Below are 24029 nucleotides of genomic sequence, written 5' to 3'. Positions count from 1 at the left end.
TGCTGCCGCGAGGGCCAACAGCAGTGACAGAGCTCAAAGTGGTCCCTGCCTGTCCTCTTTAAATATGCCAGGCTGTAGGGGATAAAGGCTCCTGCCATGGCACCTCTGGCCAGGCCCTGGCTGGGGATAGCAAGCTCTTCAGCTCTGCCCGGCCTGTGAGATGGCCTGTGAGATGGGTGATATTCACCCTGGCCTCTAGCTTGATGGAGGCCCATGCAGAGGTGACAAGGCTTGGGCTGGGTGGGTGGCAGAGGCAGAGAGAAAGAAGAGGGAGAGGAAAAGGGAGGTGTTGAGGGTGTAGCTTGAGCAACTGGGTGGCAGGTGGTGCCATTTACCCAAAAGAGGAAGCCTGGGGCTGGGAGGTGGGAGGAAGAGTTTGGGGGGGTGGGGAAGGAGAAGAAATCATGAACTCTACTTTGGTAAGATGTCTGAGAGACGTCCAAGGAGAAATGTGCAGTAGGTGGTGAGGGGTGTGCGTGTGTATATGTGTGTCTGGAGTTTGGGGAGATATATGTGTTAGGGGCGCCTGGGTGGTTTGGTGGGTTAAGCATCTGACACTCAGTTTCGGCTCAGGTCAGAGAGTTGAAGCCCCACATCTGGCTCGGCGCTGACAGTGCAGAACCTGCTTAGGATTCTCTCTCTCCCTCTCTCTCTGACTCTCCCCTGCTCATGCTGTCTCTGTCTCTCTCAAAATAAATAAATCAACTTTAAAAATTAAAAAAAAAAAAAAGAAATGTTGGACTCATGAGCTCAGCTTGTACATGCTGCTTAAAGCCATAAAACGGATTCAGGACCCCTGGGAAATTCAGTGCAACTAAAGAAAGAAGGGGACAAAGATGGCCCCTGGAACCCTCTGGCACATGGAAGAGCAGAAAGCAAGCACGCTGCAGGCCCAGGGGAGTGAGGCACTGGAGAAGGAGTGATCGCATGGGACCTTGCATGAGTGAGGCTTGGTCTGTGCCCCCCTCCCTGGGCTGAGCAACCTGGAGGCAGCAGAGCCTCTGGGGGGTGGGCAAAGCCAGATGTGCCTGGGGGAAGAGTAAGGGGTTCTAGGGCGAGGTAAACGAACAAACTTTGGCCACACACCAGTGTGGATGACCCGCATGTGCATATATATGGAGGGAAAGAAGCCAGGCTCAAAAGACCCCAACGATCCATACATACAAAGTTCAAAAGGCGCAAAATGAGCCCATCTTGTCCATGACTGCACTCATAGGTAGTAAGAGGAAGAAGAAAAGCAGAGGTGGTGTGGTGACATTATGCAGCCAGAGAGCGGCTCCCTCTTACGGGTTGTGGGGGGGGGGGGCGCAGAACTGGGGAGGAGCATGTGGAAGCTTCTAGAGGCTGGCATCATTTCTTGCTTTCTTTAGCTGGCACCAATGTTTTAAAACAACTTGACTGAGGTATAATGTATATGCCATAAAATTTGCCCATTTTAACTGTACAGTTCAATGATTTCTAATAAATTGACTGAGCTTTGTAACTTGTACCATCCGGTTTTAGAACATTGTCATCATTGCCTCAACGAGACCCTTCACACTTGATGGGAACCACTCCCCGTCCTCAGCCACAGCTCCAGGCAGCCGCTGATCTGCTTTCTGTCCCCTAAACTTGGCCTTTTTTGAACATTTTATGGATCATATAACACGTGGACTGTTTTTTGTCTGATTTGTTTCATTTAGCGAAATGTTTTTGAGGACCATCCACATGGGAGCATGTATCAGTACTACTTTTTAACTCTTGAGTATTCCAGGGCGCCTGGGTAGCTCAGACTGTTAGGCATTCGACTCTTGGTTTCAGCTCAGGTCATGATCTCATGGTTTCATGAGTTCAAGCCCTGCATTGGGCTTCGTGCTAGCGGCACACAGCCTGCTTGGGATTCTCTCTCTGCCTCTCTCTCTGCCCCTCTCCCACTCACGCTGTCTCTGTGTCTCTCAAAATAAGTAAATAAACTTAAAAAAATTTTTTTTAAATTCTTGAGGCACCTGGGTGACGCAGTCGGTTAAGTGTCTGACTTTGGCTCAGGCCAAAGTCTCACGGTTCACGGGTTCAAGCCCTGTGTCAGAGTCTGTGATGACAGCTCAGAGCCTGGAGCCTGCTTCAGATTCTGTGCCTCCCTCCCTCTCTGCCCCTCTCCCTCTTGCACTTGCTCTCTCTCTTTCTCTCTCTCAAAAATAAACAATTTAATTTTAAAAAAATGTTTAAATCTCGAACAGTACTTGGTAGAATTTACTTACTCACTAGTCAATGGACTCGAGTTGTTCCACTTATTGGCTGTTTGAAATTATGCTGCTGTGAACACTTGTGTGTACGTTTTTGCATGGACCTATATATTTTCCGTTCTCTCGGGAAGATTCCTAGGGGTAAAATTGCATGTTATATGGTAATTTTATGTTTTGTGTTTTAAGAAACTGCTAATCGGTTTTGCATAGTACCTCCTGTCTTGACCTGAATGATAGTACATGAGCTCTTGCTTTATAAATTATTAGTTGTGGTCTATATTTATGCATTTACTGTACTTTATTATATTTTTTAACTTTAAAAGAAAAATAATCTGGGGGTGGGGTGGTGAGTAGAGTCAACTCCGGGGAAGTCTGCTCCGAGGAGTGGGACCTGGGGGTCTGGGAGCTGTATGCAGCACTGGAGGTGGAGCAGGCAAGGAGCCAAACCGTGCGTGAGCCTCACAGGAGGGGTCCCCGGACCTGCCATGCTCAGCACCTGGACAGGTGGATGTGGGGCTATGCCGATACAGGCAAACAAGTCCGACTCTCCCCAGGGTTTTGTCACCTGTGGGGTCCATTGCCAATGTCTGTGACCGGGATGGTGGGCAGGCACCGGGCTTTCCAGTGCTGGGCTTAGGCACTCATGACCTCTCTTTCCTGGGAAGGAAGGAGGGAGGCTGCCGGCCTGCAGGGGGCCAGGGCTAGAATATCACCTGCTAATCCCTATCCTGCTGAGGCCACCACTCTCCCTGATCCCTTTATGCTGACCCTGGATACTGGCCACTGTTAATCGCCACCCCTGGAGACCCAAGGGCTGGCAGGCAGGGCCGTGCCCTCAGGTCTCCAGGAGAGCCCACAGTCTGCCTGCATGGCATGGCCTAGGGTCTTGCCTAACAGAGCCTTGAGACCTAGAGAGAGACAGCCACTAGTCCAGGGTCACACAGCCTGCCCTGGCTAGCCCTCGCACGGCCACCTCCAGGGAGCCCGCTTCCTGTCGGACATTTCTCAACATGCCTGGCTTGAGCAGAGACCCAGGAGATGGCAACCTTCAGGAAAGCTGAAAGGGGGGCCAGAGCACAGCACTCCTGCTAGCTGGCTCCTCTCCTCAGAGCCTACAGCTGCCAGGGTTGCCGAGGAGCCGGCGTCCTCACAATCAGGCTGCAGTGGGCATTGTCTCTGCAGAATGTTCCTTTATGCTCCTACTGTATAAGGCTCTGGGGCCGGCCCATCTCCCTGCCTCTTCTCCCCACTGAGCAGTCGGAGGAGCAGAAAACCCTCATAGGCCTGTGCACCTGGGGCCTGTGCCCTGCAGACGAGGTAGTCACTGCCGGTGGGTCAGGAGCAGCGCGCCCCTCCTCCCCTCTTCTCCCCACCCCACGCCCTGTCCTCCCCATGCAGGCCAACCCCCTGGGGCAGCTTCCCCAGGCCAGTCACCCTGCCCTCTCCCTGCTCCTCCAGGGTCCAAGGTCCTCGCTCCTCCTGCCCACATACCACCCACCTCCCTCTCGCACCTGTAACTGGGTCAGGAAGAAAGCAAGCCGGCTCAACAAATCCTCACTGAAGTTTAAATGACCGAAAGGCTGTGGGAATAGTGGCTCTTTAAAAAGAGGCACTGAGTAACCAGCAATGCTTTGTAGTTCATATCTCTCATGCCTCTCCCCTTGTTTAAAACTTCCCTATGTCTCCCTGTAGAATTCTGAGTAAATGCCAGACACTTTAGCTAAGGCCAGAAGTCCATAATTAGCTACCCAGAGGCAGACTGAGCTAAATTCTGAACCCACTTGCTGCTGCTGCTTCCTGATCATTATTTAAGAATAGATTCCTACGTCTCCTCTTTTAGACCGTTCCCAACCACACACACCCTGTGCTCACCTGTCAGAGGGCTGAGCCCACCGTGCGTGTGCACAAGCCCGCGCGCGTCCGGGTGTCCCTGACTCCACACGGGGAGCTCCTCGCCGAAGGTAGGTCCTCAGTAACCGTTGGGCGAGTAGACAAGTCCGCACTGGCTAAGGCCGCGCCGCCCCCACGGAAGGGTATTTGGTCAGGGTGTCTCTGCTCCCCAGCCATGGCCCGCATCATCGACCTGGTGCCCTGGGAGGACGGCTCCACCCACGTGCACGCGTCCCCCGCCATCCTGCTGCCGGCGGAGCGGACGCGCAACCAGCTGGCCGGCGTGAAGCGGCAGCTCTACCACCCGGCCCTGCCCAGCCTGCGCCGCATGGACATGGACTCTGTCCGGGCCTGTCTTTCGGACGAGCATTGCCGGTCCACCACCTACTGCCGCAAAGGTCAGGCCGCCCAGCTGCCCCTGGTGCCCCGGCCCCTGTGGGCCTCTGGGGAAGGAGTGGGAGAGCCCTGCTGGAGGGCAAGGCCATCCTTGGCGCATGGAAGTGTTAAGACCAGCATGGAAGACCAGCTCTGCTTAGGTCTGAGCCTCTGCTTCCCTATCAGGAAAATGGGGATGTTAACAGGGCCTGCCTCGAAAGGTTATTGTGAGAGTAAGACAAGCCAAGAGAAGCACTTAAAGTAGTACCCAGCACCTAGTACGGCTCACCAACAGTATGATGGTTGTTACTCAGAGAGACAGCTGTGCTGAAGTCAGTAGTCGCAGTAGTAGAAGTGAGAATAAAAGCGATGACAGCTTCTGCCCAACCTGCTCTCCAGGTGGAAAAGAGGAAGATCCTCCAATCACTTCCGGTGAATGGGAGGAGGACATGAGAGTCTTTGGGGTGAAAAGGCCACATGGGCCCAAGGAATAACTTTTCATCCATTGAGAGGCTTGGGTGTGGAGGTGGGGGTACCTGTGAATGAATGAATGAATGAATGAATGAATGAATGAATGCACATTCATTTCCACACATTTATGAAGCACTTGCTTGGTGCCTGACACTGAGCCGTGGCAGCAGGAAAACAAAGGTGACCTAGCTAGAGGGAACAGCATGTACAGGAGCCTGGAAGGGAAAGGCTGCATGAGGTGTTGGGTGAACTTGGGGGGTTTGGTTGGGTCAAGGGACCAGGTCAGTGGCCACAGCAGGAGCTGGGGCTGGGGACAAGGGCACAGCTCAGAAAGGGCCCTGCTGCTAAGCTCAGGGGCCTGGACTTGGGAAAGAAAGAGGAAAGTCTGAAGACCTGAAGCAGAAAAGAGATCTGAGCCTTCTGAGGATGGGAAGGGGGTGGAGGGTGACCCAGAGGGACCAGAGGTGGATAAGGGTGGGGGTTGTTAAGACACTGGGAGGGACCACAGTCTTCAGGAAGGAGTGACAATGTCTTGGCCACAGGAAAGGGTTTTGGAAGGTACTTAGGAGATAGAGTAAGAGGATGTGGTAGTGGTGTGGGTGAGACACCAGAGCAGAGAGTCTGGAATGATGCCCAGGTGGTGCCCAGCTGAGGTGACAGGTGGGGTGAGGGTGCCAGAGACTGCAATGGAGATCTCCAGAGATCCGGTGCAGAGCCCTGCAGGGCCAAGATGGGAAATGCCGGAGGTGGGCGGGGAGGTGGGGAGGAGGGAGGGATGAAAGGTGAAGTGGAGCCTCCACACCTGTCCCTCTACGGGCAGCAGCCATGGGGTTCCCACTAACTGCTTCGTGGGAAGGCTCTTGGAAGCCAGGAATATAGATTTTTAGGGAAAGCTCTTGATTTAGATATATATTTTATCACAAGTATATACTTTTAATAAAAGTAATAAAGTCACAGCTTCAAAATTCAAAATGCTGTAATAATGTACATTTTAACAGCTCACTCCCTGCACCCTCCACCTCTGCTGACTTACAGCTGTCCATCCAGTTCCTAATGTATCCTTCCACTGTTTACGAATGCAAATACAAACAGGGGCGCCTGGGTGGCTTAGTCGGTTAAGCGTCCGACTTTCGCTTAGGTCATGATCTCGCAGTTCGTGGGTTCGAGCCCCGCGTCGGGCTCTGTGCTGACTGCCAGCTCAGAGCCTGGAGCCTGTTTCAGAGTCTGTGTCTCCCTCTCTCTCTGACCCTCCCCTGCTCACGCTCTCTCTCTCTCTCCTAGAAATAAATTAAAAAAAAAAAATTAAAAAAAAACGAATGCAAATACAAACATATATACTTCTGCTCCCCAAATTTTACTATGAGCATATTCAAACATAGAGAAAGTTTGAAAGGATAATACTATGGACACCCATTGTCTTCCATCTGCTTCAGGTAATATATTACCATGTTTGATTCTTCTCTCTCTAACATACACAGCCCCCCTCACACACCCTCCCACACTCTTTAGCAGTGTGGGAGAGTTATCACTCTCCCAGCGATAACAGCCTCCTCTATGACACAATACCATGATCACATCTAGGAAACTTAATAATTCCATAACCTAATATGCAGTCCATATTTAAATGTCCCAAATGACCCCTAAAGATATCTCATAGCTTTAAAATCCTTCTGGGGGTCACTGGGTGGCTCAGTCGATTGAGCATCCAACTCCTGGTTTCGGCTCAGGTCATGATCTCTTGGTTTCATGAGTTTGACCCCCATTAGGCTCTGTGCTTGCAGGCTGGAGCCTGCTTGGGATTCTCTTTCTCCCTCTCTCTCTGCCCCTCCCCATGTGTTCTCTCTTTCTCTCTCAAAATAAAAAAATAAACTATAAAATAAAATAAAATAAAATAAAATAAAATAAAATAAAATAAAAACCCTTTTTGAATCAAGCTGCAATCTAGGATTGTGCATTGCAATTGGGTGTTACATATCTTTAGTTTTAGTCTGATATAGTCCACCCACTTTCCATTGTTCCCTAAGACCCAATTTTTTAGAGTTCAAAATAGTTACATTATAGACAGTCCTACATTGTGAACTTAAGTGATTGTTTCCTTAGGGTGTTGTTTACCTTGATTGTTTTCTGTCAACTAGAAGCTAGATGGAGAGGCCTGATTAATCAGGTAAAGTGGTGCTGGCCAGAATCTTGCATGTTCACCATAGTGCTTCGGCAGAAGGCATATCATGTTATTATCCTACTATTCGTGATGCCAAGTCTGATGACTTGGTTAAGGCGATGACATGAATGTATATTCTTCTCTGACTCCAAGTCCCTCAGTTTTAGGTTTTAAAGCAAAAGGTAGCACACAGCATATACTCTTCTGCACCTGGGAGGTCTCATATCGAGAACTTCCTCTATCTATTTTAAGTGGCTGCATAGTGAGGATGTATCAGAGTGTATTTAGCAAGTCCTTTAATGACAGACACGTGAGCTATTTCTGGTCATTTTCTCTTATGAACAATGTTGAAATGGATAGATCTTTTACCCACATCATTTCCCAGTTGTGTGTTTGGAATGTGGGATAAATTCCCAGAAGTAGGACTGTAGGGTCCAAAGTAGAGGAGACACCTACCCTTCCCTCTCTGTTTCTTCTTCAGATGACTTTGACAATGCCTACTTCACACTTTTTGGAGTCCCCAACAAACCCCTACAGTGCTTGGTGAGTGTTTTTTGCTTCTGGCCCTTGGTTTGTTCAGGGGAGAAGGTGTGAAGGCCCTGCCTGTGCTCAGCCCCAAGTACCTCGGGCTCTCCAGCTGCCTGCTTGGGCCCCTGCCCCCTTCCCATCTCCTTTAGGGGCTTCAGGCTCTCCATCAGGCCCCTGGGTCAGATGGGCCAAGTTGTCAGCTCCTGTCTATGGGGTGGTCTGGGTCGCTCCCAGGCTTCTGCACCTACCACGCAGCCCTGACTCCCATCGCCCGGCAGGACGTCACCGAAACCGGCCGGAGACTCCGAAACAGGTGCCATGAGGGAAAACTGGTACCCATCACACCGGGCATCAACCGGGTGGACTGGCCCTGCTTCACTCGCGCCATTGAGGACTGGTCCCGCTTCGTGTCTTCGGCCGGCGAGTTCAAGTTGCCCTGTCTGAACAAGAGGGGTCAGTCTACTGGGCTCGGAGGATGCCATAGGGCGGGAGAGACCCGGGGCGCAAACTGTGGGTGGGGGACCTCAGGTCGGCTGCGACAAGAACAGCGGGGAAGCTGAGGAGCAGGTGGGGCACACAGAGCGTGCGGGACCGAAATGGGCTGAGGTTACTGAGAGGTGGGGTTCGTCTTGGATAGAGGACAGGGGCCAAGTCCAGGCCAGAGGGAGCCATTGGGGCGGAGGCTGCGCGCGGGGCTGGTTCCGGCGCCCTTGGAGCAGGGTCTGGAGGCGGGGCTTGTTCTGGCGAGGCTGTCGAGGCGGGGCGGGCTCTAAGAACAGGTGTGTGGGCGTGGTTTGATCTAGGGGCGGGCTCAGGTAAGAGCGGGGGCGGGGTTTGTCCGCGGCGGGCTGGGGGATGCAGATGGGCGATCTCTCCGCAGTGGAGAGTTTCAGTGGCTACGCAGTGCGGTACTTGAAGCCGGAGGTGACCCAGAACTGGCGGGTAAGGAGGGCTACGCGCTGACCTGTCCTTGGGGACCAGGGGATGGGGAAGGAGAGGCTAACACGGGGAGCGGGGAGGGGAAAGGATGCCCAGAGCCGGTTTCCCAGTCCCCAAGGCTAAGATCTCTGGCAGAGAGCAATATGCGGGGCGGGGGAGGGGGTCAGTGTCCCCCTAGATTCACGGACCCCCCATTCCTCTGTCCCCGTGCCAGTACTGTCTCAACCAGAACCCCAGCCTGGACCGCTACGGACAGAAGCCCCTGCCTTTTGACACCCTGTAAGTGACACCATAGGCCCCAGGACCCCATACCTCAGGGAGGGAGGATGGGCCTCAGAGTACATGGGCAAATTCTTCAGAGTACACTTAGTACTCTTGAAACTGAGACCTAGGAAGAACTGCTTGGCTCCAATATACCCCCCAAAAATTGCAGTTTCAAAATGAATAGGTGTTTAATTCCCATTAAACAGAACACCCTGTCGTCCAGCGCCCTGGCAATCCCACCCTTTCGCAGTAGAGGCCTTAGATGGGACGAGGGTGGAGTTGAGTAATCCTTCTGATGCGATGTGCTTCTCGAGATGGGAGTGAGGTTCCCGGAGAGGGTCGCCCTTACCCCCCTTGGGCTCACCTTCCTCCACTTTTCCGCAGGAACGCTTTCCGAAGCTTCGGCTCAGTCTACAGGTAGGGGGATGACCCCGCCCCTGCTCCGCACCTAGCCAGGCCCCCCCCCTGTAGGCGCTGTGTCCATGCCACTTCTGGCTCTGGGGATTCTCAGACCCCTCTGCACCCGCGGGGCCTTGAACCAAGAGATTGGTACTTCCTGGGTGATATTAGGGAGCTGAGGTGCTTCCCTCCTGAGAGATCCTCTCCGGGCAAAAGCAGGCCTGCTGGGAGATGGGGGAGCAGAGCACCTATTTCACCAGATTTGGCTCAGACTAGGCCAAAAAGAGGAGGAGTTACCAGGGGGGAGAGCAGGGACTGGAAAAGTAAACAGACATGCAAGAAACATGGTGGAAAGAACTGAGAGTCCACCTTCCAGGAGGCTGATAGGTGGTAGGGGCTGAAGCTAGTGTTTCCAGAAGGAGTGTGCAAAATATTCAGGCCTCTTCATCATTTGATCATATCTCACCTACCCAGCCCCCTCCCCTCCACTGCAGTGGCACCAGACTCCTGGGTGTCGTCCAAAGGGCGAGCACAACCAGGCACCCCACACGTTTGCTGGTGCTGCTGCAGGGCCTTGATGATCCTTCCCTCTCTGCCTGGAAAATTCCTCCCCACCCTTGAAAGCCCAGCCTAGATGTCCCATCCTCCTGAAGTCTTTCCTGACCCCCTGCCTCTCCCCTCCAGCTCAAACCCCCGGGATTGCTCACCACACGCACAGGCCTATCTGACAGCATGCAGACTATGGCATTATATCGCTGGAGAGCTTGCCTTCTCTCACCCACCCCGTGCACACACAAAGGAATGCTTTCTGATTTCTTACTACTACATAGTGCCTGCTAGGGCAGGTGCACTAAATGAAAAATGAGTAAAGCAGTGCACGATTGGTCATCAATGGGAAACAAAAGATGAGGCAAAGTGGAAGCGGGGGGGACTTGAAAGTCCAGCAGAGTCGCTGAAAATATATAAATAAAAGGAAATAGGGAGCCATTGAAGGCTCTTGAGCCATAGAAAGGCAGGATGGAAGCTGTGCTTTCAGAGCCTTGAGGACAGGGGGTTTGGGGGGAAGGCCTGAAGGACAGCCTGATTTTCCAGGACACCCTGGAGGCCCCTGCTTCACCCCTGTTTCTCTCCGCAGTCGTGTCAACTACCTGACCCCCTGGCATTAACCTGTGAAAAGGAAGCCAATCCCTAGGCTGCTGGATTGTGCCATGTCCAGTCCTCCAGCGGGACAGAGGGGGTGTGGTGGCACTACCCCACTCCCTGAGAGTTCAGCCTGACTGGAAATAAACCTAATGGTCCCCAGGAAGGAACGAGGCGTGCACGTGTGTGTGTGTGTGTGTGTGTGTGTGTGTTGCACAGACTGGGAGAGGGGTCAGTATCTCAGGATGATGATGGCCTCCCCTCCCTGCCCCCTGCCGACTCCTGAGGGCTGGTGGGAGGCTGGAGAAAGATGTCTCGAGTCAGGGTCTAAGCCCAGGGTTCAGCCAGGGGTGAGGTGTAGAGACAGCCTGCGAACTGAGTTTTCCCTATGCCCCTGTCGCCTGCTTGTGGCCCCACAACCAGGCCCCCTCCTCCTCAGATGCTGAGCTTGGGCCCTGAAGAGGAAAGAGAAGGTTCAAAAGAGAGTTTTAGACACCGCTCTCAGAAGCGCCCAGCATACCAATATACTCGGGGTGGGGGTGGGGGGCGCTTCTCTGGGCCTGGCAGGCTGTGGTGGTCTAGAGGTAGCCTCTGGGTGTGCAGCAAGAGTTGCCTGCTCTATCCACAGAGCTTCAGGACTAGGTCTCATCTGTCCACACTCCGGAAAGGAAAGCATGACGTCCTGGGACCAGCCGGGGGCACTCCCGGGCCAGATCCAGAATAACCCCCACTCAAAGGGCCTAAGGAAGAGTGTCTCTGGCACGGGTAGGGAGTTAGAGAGCCAGGATAAATACTGAGCTCCCAGACCTTCCAGACACCCCATCCGCATCCCACTTGTGGGCAGTGTGCAAGGACAGATCCCAGTCAGGGTAAAGAGCCGCCCAGCTCCAAGACTGTTTGCACAAGACCCCTGCTGCTGGGATCTGGAGCCTCAGGGATCCATGAACCTTCGGAGATTGTGAGCAAAACTATGTGGTCCCCCACATAGACATTTTCTCATGGAGAGGCTCCTTGTTGTCATCTGATTTTCAGGAGAGTCAGCGTCCACAACTGACTGACACCCTCCTCTTCTCCTTCTACTACTATTTACTGAGCGCCTACTGTATGCAGGCCACGTCTCAGGTGGAAGGAATTTAAAGACTACTACCAGCCTCTTATTTCTGGACCCCATATTACACTATTCAGAACCCATTGCCATGTGGCTCATTTATCCCCTCCAGATCTCATGCTCTATAAACACTGAAAAGCAACCAGAACCAACGCTATCCCATATCACAGATGAGAAAACTGAAGCCCAGATCAGGAAGTCGTTCACCTCCATCCAGACCCAGGGCTCAGGACTCAAAGCAAGTTCCAGCATTTGACACCGTGTTCATGGATAGTTGGCACTCAATATTTGTAGAATAAGTTATTTCCCAGAATGGGAGGTCTTTTGTTCAATCTTGGGTAAAAAAACAAGGAGGTGAGTTGTGTTGTTGTCTAATAATGCAGACAGAGCCTGCCTTACAGACTCTAGGCTGATTTTAATTTCTTTTAGGGTTGGGGGTGATGGGTACTATCCTTATACCAAAGTGAGGAGCCGTGATGTCTGTCTCTCTGTCCTCACGTGTGGGGTTGTGCGGACAGCAGAGCCAGAACAGGAGCAGACAGGAAGCAGTGAGCAGATCACAAAGCCCCTTCCTCCTTTGGGGCCTATTCAGGAGGTACCTGCCTCCTGCCATTTCATGCAGAAAGAAACCCTTTCCTCCAAGCCCAGAGGGCAGTCCACCTTGCTGGAACCTTAGGAAGCCACAGGCAGAACCTTATGAGGCTGCAGCCCTGAATGCCACCTCCACCAGGACAGCTCAAAGAAGAGATGGGTTTGCCCAAGGCTCCTGTCACAGCGTGCTTCAGCATTCTAGTGAGAATCACGTCCCTGGGGGGTTTTCCTGGCCCTGCTTCCTGGACACTGAGTGACTGGGCAAGGCCCTGCGGGAATTCGGCCCAGCAGACAGTTGAGGCCTTGCCCCTCCCCATGGCGAGTGCAGGAAGGACACAGACCGGATGCTGTCCCTGCCTGTGAGGTGCTTTCAGTCTAGAAGGAGGAAGGCAGGCCCAGCTGATTCAAACATGAAAGCAGAAGGTGAGAACGTGGGCACACCTAGACCACGTCCCTCAAGCGCACAACACCATGAATGGTAACTAACCCACACCAGCGGTTTCATTTGGTTCTCGCCCATCAAGTGTGCACTGAATCCTGATTCCATAGACGTAAAACCGTGTGCCCGAGAATGAAGGAAATACAGACTAGATGAGCATTAACAAGGCTGATTCGGTATGCGCTTTCCATTTTTTAAAGTTTCTTTACTTTTTAAGTAGTCACTACACCCAACATGGGGCTCGGACTCAGAACCCCAAGATCAAGAGCCAAATACTCTTCAGACTGAGCCAGCAGGGCACCCTCACACTTGCTATCTTTTAAGCACAAGATAATGTATTAAGCACTTTGCAGACACCATGAGGTGGGTAATTTTAAACCCATGTTATGGATGATGAAATGGACTTAGGGCGGCTAAGTGACTGGCCCAAGGTCACACTGCTGGTGACTGGCAGAGCTGAGAACTGAAGTCAGTCTACCAGACCCTTGAGCCTGTAGCCACCACAATCCACTGCTTTTCTACGATGAGAGAGATACAAGCCAAGAGTGGGGAGGAAGCCAGAGAGGGCATCCTGGGGGTGAACACATTTGTTAACCCCACCCAGAGGCCAAGAGATGGGAAGAAGCCTCGTTCCCACCCGAAGTGGGCCTTGAAGCCCTCTCAGCCTCAGGGGACTCTCTACTCATCATAAATAGATCACTGTTAGAAATCCTCCCTGTGGCCACTGCCTTGGGGACTGTCCAGCTCCCATGGCCCCACCTGCAGGTCTTGTGGCCAGTCCCCAGCCCACCTCCCTGGCCCTGGGCCTCAATGCATTACACAAGCCCCGCCTCCGGCCCCCACCAGCCTCCTTGCTGTTCTGAATTCCCTGGGCTCTTGTCTGCCCTTTGTTCAAAGCCTTCGTCCCACCTGAAATGCTTTCTGCACTTCTTCCTAACCAAATCCTACCGTTTCTCCCAAGCAGGCCTCTCTCCAGGCCTCCCTTCTCCCTCCAGTCTTCCCCAAGACTAGGAAAGCCGGACGGTAGCTATTTTGGGGGGACCAGCCTCTGGTTAACAGTTGGCTCTAAGGAAATAGTACACTTGGTGGCTCCTTTTTGTCTGAGTGAACATGGGGCTCAGGAATGGGGCCTGGGGCCCTCTAACACCAACACACAGATCTGGACTAAATGAAACAATCATTACAAAGTCATAGTCATGTTTATTACAAAGTAACACAAAACACATCCTCACCCAGGGCCTGGGGCCCTGCAATGGGCATGGATCAGGGGTGGGGTAGGGGTCAGGGAGGACTCGCATGTAACATTTTGTGCTAAAAATCAGCAGCTTTGACATTTCTGACCCTATGTTTTGATACATGAAAACCTCAAAACTCCCTCATCTGCAGCACCGGCTCAGGCCTACAAAGCGCAAGCCATCAGTGCTGATAGGCCTGTGGATGAACAAAGGCAGGAATGCAGACCTAGGTTTGGGGCTGCACACACAGTGAAGGGGGAGACCCTGAGGGCACCTCCTATCCCCACCCTTTCCCTCGGCCTCCTTTTCAGGGCCCTGAGGAGGACTGGGCATTCTGGGCCTGGAATCTTTGTAGATCTGTAAAAATCAATAGCGGCCAAGGCTTTTCCTGGAGGCATGACCTTCAAGGAACAAAGAAAGCACCCGTTTGAGGATGGGATGTGGAACTTATCACAGGCGAGCCTGGCTCAGGCTGGGAGGCCCCAGGCAAACGTCCAAGGGCTGAGCAGTCCCTGGTCTGTCTGAGGCCTGCTCCAGAGGAGGGGATGAGCGGGGAGGTAGAAGGTCAGGACAGAGGACTGGAGACAGAAGGTTGCCACAAAGGCGTCTGGGGAGGCCCAGGCTCTTCATGGAGCTGCTTCTGCACGGACGGGGAGACAGAACACAGCAGCTTTAATCCTTTCGGGAGTCAAGGGCCCACCAGAGGGCTGGCCGCCCCCTCTGCCGGATGGTGAAGAGCTTTCCTGCTCCGCTGGCCAGACCAGCTGCCGGCACCAGTCCCAGCCATTGTGACTGGCTTCCTGGCCCACAAAGAGTGGGTTGGAACCAGAGCCTCCGGCTTCAGTGGCCAGAGCTGGAGGCCTGTGAAGTTCAGAGCCGAGGGCTGTCCCATTCCCTCTGTCTATTCCCCACCAGGCCAGCCCCCACAATTCCAGGCCTCTCTCATCACCAAATGCATGGCTTTGGGTAGCCCCAGGACTTCTCAGGGGTCAGCCCAAAGGGCATACTCAAGTCTGTCCTGCTCGTCTCGGGGAGATGATACGAGGCTCTGACCAGCTGGCGGATGGAAAAGGGCTTAGGAGTGGAGTGGCCAGTTGGGGTGGGGAAGAGCCCTGATGTTCAGATGAAAGAGTTAGGCCAGCTCCCTTCAGCCTCTGACCTCCCATTGTTCTGCTTTCCTGAGTGGCCACTATGGGCCCAACCCTGCACACAAGCCATTTCACTGTGCCTTCACCCTACACTCAGAGCAGCACTGGCTCCGTTTCACCGATGAGGAAAACGGGGCTCAGAGAAGTCCAGCCACCTGCCCAGAGCTTTGTTGCTGACAAGTGGCAGAGTGGGGACGCTAGCCAGATCTGACTCTTCACCACGACACCGCGCCACTGCCACCAAGGTTCGTGAGCACAGGCTCCACCCCCAAAGAGTGGGGTTCCCCTGACCCCTGTGCAGGGCCAAGCACACAGCCAGCCACAATGGGAGAGTGACAAAGCTCTTTGGTGGCCCTGGCAAGGACTTCTAGGACCATGGAGAATGCCACCCTCTCCCCCATCCACCCCACCAGTGCAGCACCTCCGTCCCCAGGCAGGGGCGAGGTACTAATTCCAAAATGGGAGGTGTGTGTCGGCCTGTCCCTCTTGCTCCTCCCAGCTCTGGCTGTCATCCAGATGTCACCTCTCGCCTCAAGGAACCACCCTCTTCCTATTCTATCAGTGGCTGGGGCAAAGGGAATGACTGCCCAGAGACTGAAGGAGGTAGTACTAGTTCACACCCCTAGTCACCATGTCTGAAGTCCCCTCCTGAAAATGCTATGCTCTACAAGCGGGAGGCTCACATCAGCCATGGCACACGGCTGTGGGGCTCCTGGGCAGGTAGGGGGGAGACGCGGGCCGCTTGCTGCTGCTTACGCCTGGCTATGCTGTCTCTGTCACTTACAGTTGAAGCCACACTGAGGCAGCAGGACAGCAGGCTGGAGGCTGGGAGAGGCAGGGAGAGGAAAAGGGGACACAGCTTGATCCTATCACCTTCCCAGAATCAGAGTGTCAGGTCTCTAAGGACTTCAGAGATCAGAGTCAAGACCTCAGCTTCAGATGGGGAATTGAGGCCCGAGGAGAGGCAGTTGACAGATGCCTGGGGTCACTTTTTATCAAAAGACTAGGAGTTGAACTTGAACAGACTTCCAGGCTCCCAGGCTCCATTCACTGCCCTGGTTTTGACACAGGCTAGAGCCCTGAGGCTGAGGGCCAGGTGGGAGCCATAGGAGCTCCACTGTTTTGTGCAAAGAGGTGGGGGTGGGGACAGAAAAAGAGAACGTCATTGTGGGCTCCTGGGCTCCGCTATAGCCTGCCAGGGCTCCTGCTGCCCCAGGGCACACTGAGACCACTCCATTCAGGAAGGACAACCTGAAGCTATAAAGCACCAAACACATGCCAGTGCTTTCCGGGAATCTCTGCAACGTGGGTGGTTTTTGCCTAAGATCACTCAGCTAGAAGGAAAGCTGGAGAGACAAGGGGCCTGAGTGTCCTCTTGCTGACAGGGGGACACCTGCAGGAAGGATCCACATGGCTCCTCGAAGGAGGTCCTCCCATGAGCACACACGGAGGGGAAAAGTAGAGTGTGGGGTCTGGGTCATATCGGGTGTCCCCCTCGGCCCTTCCACTAAGACTTCTGCCCCCCCTGTGGCACGAGCAGCTCTTTGTCCTCTTGACTTTCTGCTCCCACCACCCCCATTTCCAGGACAGGGTGTTTGGTCAAATACCCAGCAACCCCCCTCCACTGGCTCTCAGATGCCCAGACTTGGGCAGGCTGTTTCTCCCTCTCTCCCCACCTCCACCCCTGCCCTTGAGAAACGGAAGGAGCTCAAGTCACAGCTGGCCCACAGGGGCACTGGGGCAAGGGAACAGAAGAAAGTTGTGCTGGAAGGCCAAAGGGGGACATGGACATGCAAATGGCCATGTGACCGGGTGAGAGGTGGCAACCCTCTGGGGCAGGGCATCTGGCTGGGGCCACTGCTGCCCGGGCAAGCCCTGGTTCTCCACTGGGGCTCAGCCAGCACTGGTGCTTCCTAGGCCAGGCTCCCAGCTTCTGACCATCCACAAGCTGTCCGTCCCTCACAGCCCAGCTCCCTCTGTGGAAACTGCAGTTAGACCCCTAGGAAGGCCAAGAGGCCGCAGGCCTATTCCCTGGGGCCCCGATGAGCACCTTCACAGCTTGCCTAACCAGGGCCTCCATCCGTGAGGCCCTTTAATTCTCACAGCAACTATGCGAGGCAAAGAGGTGTAGTGACTTGCCCGAAGTCACATGACCAGAGCATTCAAAACTCGGGATTCAAACCCAGTCTTATGTCGCAGCCCCAAGCCTGCCAGCCTGGCTGGCACATCTGTCTCTCCCTCTCCATGCCCCCTCATCCCCCAGTGCAAGAATGACCAGAAAAAGCAGTGCTTTGGTCTGTGATGGTCAATGTCTTTACTTCTAAAGCATACATTGGACTCACTATATATTAACATCAAAAGGGGCTATCTAAAGTGGAGTCGTTCTTTTTAAAAATCCAAATTTTCACATTTTAATAGAAGATCCAAAATGACATGAAATTAAACTATACAATGTTATGAACAGTATAACAACTGCTTTTAGAAAGCAAAAGGAAAGGGGGGAAAATGAGCAGTTGGGCCTGTGGTCGGCCTGGGTTCCATGTCTTTTGAGGCATTGTGACGGGGAGCCAGCACCGAGGGGAAGGACCGGCCCCTTTCTGCAGGCACAGGAAGGGAGCCCAGTCCCATAGAGGAGGCAGCTGTGGCCTCTTCAGCCTTCTCAAGGTGACAGTGAAACAAGGGGGCCTCCCTGCTCCTCTGGGCCCTTGGTGCGAGCACTGATTAAAGTCTTTCGAGACCCACACTCAAGGAGGAGGGCCGGAAGGGGGCAGGGCTCAAAAGAATCACTTTGATATTATAGGTCCTGGGGCTTCCTAAGGAGGGTCCCTGCTGGCCAGTCGATTCCAGCCACCTACCGGTTTCCTTAACAACCCCCTTCCCCAGCTCCCTATTGCCCCAGACACCCTTGATTCCATGAGCCCCGGAGGTCAGCCGGAGACCTAGAGGGACCCCAGAGGGAATGCTCTGGCCTTGGAAGTCACTGGATGTTGTCCAGGACAGTGCAAGACCCCTGGAGTCCAGGCCAACAGCCAGACTGTGGGGACGGTGCCCACGGGCTGGGAGAGCACTGTGGGATCAGAGTCCTTTCACCTCCCCCACCTCGGGTGCCCAGGCCTGGTCTTGGCCCAGAAGCAGAGCAGAGGCAAGCTGATTGGAGCCACACCCTTGACACTTTGGTTCACACATTCAAGGGGCAGGACACTTGTTTGCATCCACTGGTAAGATCGTGGGCTTGGCCCTGCTTCCTCCCAGGCACCACGGTGGTCTAACAATCCCCTTCTTTCACGTCAGCAGTCCTGTCTGGCCGTGAGCCAGAGCTTGGAACCACGTTGCCCAGAGCTTGGAACCACGCTGCAGGAGTAGGAGGGGTGCTTCTGGGACAGCAAGATTAGCCCTCCGCACAAAAGCTGCCTTTCGTCCTTTCCCTGTGGATGGCACTGTCCCTGGCTGATTGTGTCACAGGAAAACGTCTCTGCCTCCTCCCTTCGGGCTGGGCCAGTTGTCTCCAGGCAGACCCGGCTCACAGCCGTGCAGCCCTCCTGTTCCGTCTCAGTATCAGAAACCAAAGGGCACATCGCCCCTAGCTGGAGACAGACAGGCCTGCGGCTCACCGCGTGCTCCCCTGGTCCCCAGGACTGTATCACAAAGCTGGCCTTCTCCCTCAAGCAGCAACTTGAAAGAGGGTCCACCCCACCTATGGGGTCCCAGCCCTTCTCTCAGGCCCTACCATGGCCATCCTCCTTCCTAAACTATCTGGTTTCTAGTTGGGCTGAAAAGTTTGGGAACATTGGGCTGGCACCAATCCCTCTGCCGGGTAGAGAGAGGCCACTTGATTTCCAGCCTGGTTCCAAGCCCCCAGAGACAAGGGAGGGGGCGCTGATGGCTCTCAAGAAAAGGAATCTTGAAATGGAAAGAGGTTTGTGGGATCAGGACCAGTCCCAGCAATCTGGCTCCCCCACCTCCAGGCCCCCACTTCCACCCCCAGCCCCCCCCCCCCCAGGGCAGCCCTGGGCCCTCTGTTCTCAGGGTCACTCTGGGTGCAGGGCCCAGGGCCTCAACCACCGGGCCGGGGCTGGGTGGAGGGCTCACTGCGAGGAGCCCGGGCTGGGACGGGATGGGGGCCGAGGCGCGCACTCAGGGCAGGCAGGCGGCTACCTGGTAGGCGCCCTCTGCAGCTGCCGCAGCCGCGCTGTGCTGCGCGCTGTGCTCCTGCAGCAGGGCCACGTCCAGGAAGCGCTCGCCGCACCACACGCACTTGAACTGCTGCTCGCGGGCGTGCACACCCTGGTGCTTGTTGAGATGCTCGCGCTGCTTGAAGGCCTTGTCACAATTGGGGCACTTGTAGGGCTTCTCCCCCGTGTGCACGCGCCGGTGCCGCTGCAGGTCCGACGCGTACTTGAAGCGCTTCTCGCAGTCCGGGCACTTGAGTGGCTTCTCGCGGGCTGGGTCGCAGCGGTGCTGCACGAACTCCGAGGAGGAGAAGAAGCGGCGCTCGCACAGGGTGCAGCGCAGGGGCTTCTCGGCTGCCGAGCAATGGGCCAGCTGGTGCTTCTGCAGCGCCGACGCGCGTTTATAGGCCTTGTTGCACACGGGGCACTTGAAGGGCCGCTCGGCGGCGCCCGGCAGGCACTTGTGCCGCAGAAGCTCGGCCGACTGGTCGAAGCCCTTCTGGCACACGGGGCACTTGAAGAGGGTCTCGAGGGTGTGCACGTGCTGGTGGTAGAGCAGGTGGCTGGGCTGCCCGAAGCCCTTCTCACACAGGCCGCACTTGAAGGGCTCCTCGGTCTTATGCGTGCGCCGGTGCCGCATGAGCGCGTACTGCTGCTTGAAGCCCATGGGGCACAGGTCGCACTTGAAAGGCCGCTCCGCGCTGTGCGTGCGCTCGTGCTGCCGCAGGTCCGACGGCCGCTTGAAGGCCTTCTGGCACTCGCCGCAGCGGAAGGGCCGCTCCCCACTCGGCGTGCACGGGTGTTGCAGCAGCTCCGAGGACTCCTTGAAGTGCAGCTCGCACACGTTGCAGCGGAACAGGTGGTGCTCGCCCGAGTGCGCGTACATGTGGCGCACCAGGTGGGAGCGGTGCTTGAAGGTCTTCTCGCACACCGCGCACTTGTACGGCCGCTCGGAGCTGTGAGTGCGCTTGTGGTGCACCAGGTGGGACGACTGGCTGAAACTCTTGTCGCACAGTGTGCACTTGTATGGCTTCTCGCCCGTGTGGATTCGCTCGTGCCGCGACAGCTCCGACAGGTGCTTGAAGGGCTTCTGGCAGATGGAGCAGCTGTAGGGCTTGTCGGCCTGTTCGGCGGGGGCGACGGCGGGTGGCGCGGCTGCGGGGGGCAGTGAGGAGGCGGCGGTGGCCGCGGGCTCGGCGGCCTCGGCCGGCTTGTAGGTCTTCTCGCAGATGGAACACTTCACAAGGCCACCGGTGCCGCTGTGCGCGCTGTGGTGCTGCGCCAGCGAGGTGAGCAGCGAGAAGCCCATCTTGCAGACGCCACAGACAAAAGGCTTCTGTTCAGCCTGCACGCACTGGTGCTCCAGCAGGTCGGTAGCCTGATGGAAGATCTTGAGGCACTGCGTGCACTGAAACGAGCGGTCGTGGCCCGCCAGGCACTGGTGCTCATGCGGGCTGGAGAGGTGCGCCAGGTCGTGACCGCACACGCCGCACTTGGGGCCCGGCTCGCCGGCTGCCTGCAGGGGCGCGTGCTGCGGGGGCTGGAGGCCCGGGTCGGGCTGCAGGAGGATGCCGTAGACAGCGCAGCCCAGGGGGTTCTCAGCTGAGCCTGGAGGCAGCGAGTGCTCGGCCAGGGCCGGCGGGGGCTCGGCGTGGTGCTGCGGCTGCGGCGGCTGCGGCTGCTGGGGCTGCGTCTGCGGAGGCTGCTGCCAGCTCTCGGACATGCTTGCGAGGATGAAACAGGGCTTGGAGAGTAATGGCTTCAGTTTCCCACTTAAGGTGATCCAACCCGGACAGAGGCTGCCTAGGACCAGGTACGGACAAAAACCTCGGGCAAGGCACAGAAGAGGGACTGGTCAGACCGCCCAACTCGTTAACCAAGACAGATTACAAGGCTCTGTCTGCAGGACAGGGGGCTCTTCGAGGCAGGGTGCCAGCAATGCCAGAAAGGTTCTGCCTTCCCCGATGATTGCTTCTGTAGAGAAGAGAAACTTGGTGAGCTCAAGGCAGAGATACACAGCTGGTCCCTGGACCCTCTCCCTGTTCTGCCTGCATTTGCCACACCGCTGCCACCTCAAGGAAGGGAGAGAGGCTCAGGGCTGGAATATCTGCTCTTCACACAAGACCAGAGAAGTCGGCCAGCAGCTCAGCTCCTCCAGCTGAGAGCCTCCCAGCTCCCCAGCCTACGGCCAGCCCTCTTCAGTCAGCTGTGTCACAGATAAGGGGCTGGGATGATCTGCTCGTAACACAAAGAAGTCATAAATTCTGCTCCTGCTCCAAAGGAAGAGAGAGGGGAAGACTGACCCATTAAGACAAAACTATTTTAGCAGCATACCTTTTTTTTTTTTGCAAATAAATTCTTACTTGGAAGCCCAATATGTTAGAGAAAAGCAGAGGCAGTGGTTGAGGACTCCCTGAGGCTTTCCAGCTCCCGAGAGCCCTGAATCTCAACCCAGGACATCAGTGCTCAGGATAAGAGCCTGCTGGAACAGAGAACCAGGCCTCCCAGATCTGAGGGCCCAACAGCAAAGAGCCTCACAGTCAACATTTAAAGCAGCTACAGGAACCCAGGAACATCTCAAAAAACTTCTTTTGGGAGGGGCTGCACCACATGCCTCTCAAGTATTCCGCAGGCCCGCTATCCTGACCATGGGCCTGTTCTTTCTCCACACGACATCTATCTAGGTGGCCCGGCAGAGCCTTGAGCCGATGAAGATGGGGGGTAGATGCTAGGTCCACACACACCCACCCAGCCTGGAGGTCTCCACAGCAGCACACCCCCCACTCTAGTTATCTGCCAAAGCACCCAAAGCTCCTGAATCCTCTGAACCTGGCAATGCCAAGGCCTCCTGGAAAAGGCAGACAATTAGAAGTTTGCCTCTGCAATGTGGCAAGTAGCATGCTAACCACAGAGCATTTCTCCTCTCTCCAGGACATCCTGGAACAGATAACCTTTCCAGACAACCCTGTTCCTTTGCTCCAAATCCATAACATTTTGGGTTATCAGTGGAGAAGGTAAAGACCACCCATCCCAGGCAAATCTCTAACTCACCACTTTGTGGCAGCATAAGGTAAGGACAGCGAGAGGGAAGTACTTTTAGAATTACAGGCAACCCACTTTCAGGTTTCCAGCTCCTCTGCCTCAAACACCGAAAAGTTTCTAAGTTTTCCCTTGAGGGAAAGAGGAGACAAAAAGGGGATGGCTTCACAGGCCAGCCCTGCCTCTAACTGTTCTGCCAAAGAAACATAAGAGTCTGGGGGAAAAACTGTCATCCACAGTATCTTCCGGGAAGGAAAGAAGGAAAGGAGTCGCTGCTCCTGGCCGAGGCAGCAGGTTGCATGAGCAAGCAGGTAGGGAGCCTCCCCAGGAAAGAGGGAGGTGGGGCTACTTTGAGCGCTGTCTAGGTCCGGATGCGCCAACCCAAATGTTCCGTTGTCCCACCCCCCTTCCCCCGCCCCCAGCATGAATGGCTGCCAGAACCAGGGTCCCCAGTCCTGGGCCCCCAGCTGCACTGCCCACCCCTGCCCTTTCCAAGAAGGTACAGCACGGAGGCCTGATAATTCCGCAAAGAGGAGTGACTAGTGCAAGGGAGGCAAAGGGAGGCCCCCACTTGCGTCCCAAGCCAGCCCTTCCTCTTCCCTGGGAAACCGAATGAAAGGCGATCACCTCCCCGCCACCGGCACTGCTACCTGCCCAGCTGGGCCGCCTCCTGTCAGCCCTCACCGAGACTGGCCAGGCCGCTACAGGCCAGAGCGCCGGCCCCGCGGGCGACTGAGCCGGAGGAAGGCCCCAGGGCCGCAGGCTGGGCCCGGATAGCAGCTACGCGCCCAGCGGCCCAGGAGGCCGCCGGGTTGGGCCGGAGGTTGGGAGGGGGAGGGTTGGGGGGGTTGGGGGGTGGCGGGCGGACGGGCTGGGGAAGGGGTGCGGCGGACGCAGGAGTGGCCCCCAGACGCAGCCTCAGGCGCCCCGGCCGCTCACCTGCTCCAGGCCGCCCGCGGGGTCGGACGCGGGGCTTGTGGCGTCCGGCTGCTCTCTCCGCTGCCCCTTTATTCCGGCTCCAGCGGCGGCGGCGCGGCCTACGCGCACTGCCAATCCTCGGCCTCGAGTAGCGGCGGCGGCGGCCGGCCCGGGGGCGGGGAGCCGGCTAGCGGCGGCCGGGACCGAGGAAGCGACGTGCGCGGCCGGGATAGCGGGGCCAGAGCGGAGGAGCGCCGGGAGGGCGGGCGGACGGACCGACGGCCTTGCAGAGACCGGCGGACAGGCGGGCGGCGCGGGGGCCAGGGAGGCGGGGCCGGGGGAGGAGCGGCAGCCGGGGCGGCGGCGGCTGCGGGAGGAGCGGGCGGCTCGGAGCGAGGCCGCCCCCTGCTGGGGACCCCGCGGCCAGGCTGGGTCGGACAGTCAGGCGTGAGAGGTGGCTTTCCAGTTACACGGTCGGCACGCCTCAGCTGACCCAGGGAGGCCCCTCGCTTCCGACCAACCTGCTCGCCCTTAGGGAAAGGGGGCTCCAGCGGCGCGACCCCCGGGCCCGACGCCGGCACCTGAGAAGAGAGGCCTCCTAGACCCTCTGATCTTCTGGAACTGACCCGCCGCTGACTGCTCAGCTTGCTCTTAAGGGACGGGCCCCTGGAGCTCGGCCTTTGCACCCGCTTGAGGAGGGGGCTCCCGGATCTCTAATCCCATCTCCGTTGGGTCTAGGGCACTGATCGCTGACCCAGGGACCATTCGTGGCTGGGAGGTCTGGTTGCGGTTGGCTGCAGATAGAGAGGTCAACGCCCAGAGCGATCTGTGAAATGGGCACACGGAGGCTGTGGGGGGTGGGGTTCCAGGAGGCTCCAGGTAGCGGTCCAGGGGCTGGAACCCGGCAGGGAGCGTGGTCTGGGTGGTAAAGACTCGCCTGAGTCCCGCTGGACCCCGCCCTCCAGGCCCCGCCCCGAGGCGGTGCTAACCCGGGCC

The 24029-nt window shown here is 56.1% G+C and overlaps 3 protein-coding genes across 5 annotated transcripts in view; 1 reads left to right on the top strand and 2 right to left on the bottom strand.

The window, feature by feature from the left end:
* CNGB1 (cyclic nucleotide gated channel subunit beta 1) overlaps positions 1–4175 on the bottom strand; it is a 71781-nt gene extending 67606 nt beyond the window's left edge. The window contains exon 1 of the mRNA XM_039232580.1: positions 4095–4175. The gene's annotated coding sequence lies outside the window, so the exon portion shown is untranslated. The remainder of the gene's footprint in view (positions 1–4094) is intronic.
* On the top strand, positions 3433–10556 carry LOC120232118 (testis, prostate and placenta expressed). Of its 3 annotated transcripts, XM_039232569.1 has the most exons (9): positions 3433–3552; positions 4063–4183; positions 4286–4510; positions 7598–7659; positions 7923–8097; positions 8525–8586; positions 8798–8862; positions 9232–9264; positions 10382–10556. In XM_039232569.1, exons 3-9 carry the CDS (start codon positions 4288–4290, stop codon positions 10410–10412), a joined length of 651 nt encoding a protein of 216 aa, XP_039088500.1. In that variant the 5' UTR covers positions 3433–3552; positions 4063–4183; positions 4286–4287; the 3' UTR covers positions 10413–10556. The 3 variants fall into 3 exon arrangements, with proteins under 3 accessions (XP_039088500.1, XP_039088501.1, XP_039088502.1); XM_039232570.1 differs by lacking the exon at positions 4063–4183 and having other exon boundaries at positions 3433–3539; XM_039232571.1 differs by lacking the exon at positions 4063–4183.
* Positions 10557–13906: 3350 nt separating this feature from the next.
* Positions 13907–23325, bottom strand: ZNF319 (zinc finger protein 319). The gene is made up of 2 exons (XM_039232665.1): positions 23055–23325; positions 13907–21050 (listed from the first exon to the last, which is right to left on the bottom strand). Exon 2 carries the CDS (start codon positions 20797–20799, stop codon positions 19042–19044), a length of 1758 nt encoding a protein of 585 aa, XP_039088596.1. The 5' UTR covers positions 20800–21050; positions 23055–23325; the 3' UTR covers positions 13907–19041.
* Between the last annotated feature and the right edge of the window lie 704 nt (positions 23326–24029).

The sequence above is a fragment of the Hyaena hyaena genome, unplaced genomic scaffold (assembly GCF_003009895.1).
Source record: "Hyaena hyaena isolate Hyena2069 unplaced genomic scaffold, ASM300989v1 scaffold_68, whole genome shotgun sequence".
NCBI lineage: Eukaryota > Metazoa > Chordata > Mammalia > Carnivora > Hyaenidae > Hyaena > Hyaena hyaena.
This window is presented reverse-complemented; position numbering and strand designations above follow the sequence as displayed.

Excerpts from the sequence above, each read along its gene's own strand:
- ZNF319 (XM_039232665.1), bottom strand. The coding sequence starts at position 20,799 with ATGTCCGAGAGCTGGCAGCAGCCTCCGCAGACGCAGCCCCAGCAGCCG.
- LOC120232118 (XM_039232570.1), top strand. The coding sequence starts at position 4,288 with ATGGCCCGCATCATCGACCTGGTGCCCTGGGAGGACGGCTCCACCCAC. Across the intron at positions 8,098-8,524 it reads GCCCTGTCTGAACAAGAGGG|TGGAGAGTTTCAGTGGCTAC; the intron begins GTCAGTCTACTG and ends ATCTCTCCGCAG. Across the intron at positions 8,587-8,797 it reads AGGTGACCCAGAACTGGCGG|TACTGTCTCAACCAGAACCC; the intron begins GTAAGGAGGGCT and ends TCCCCGTGCCAG.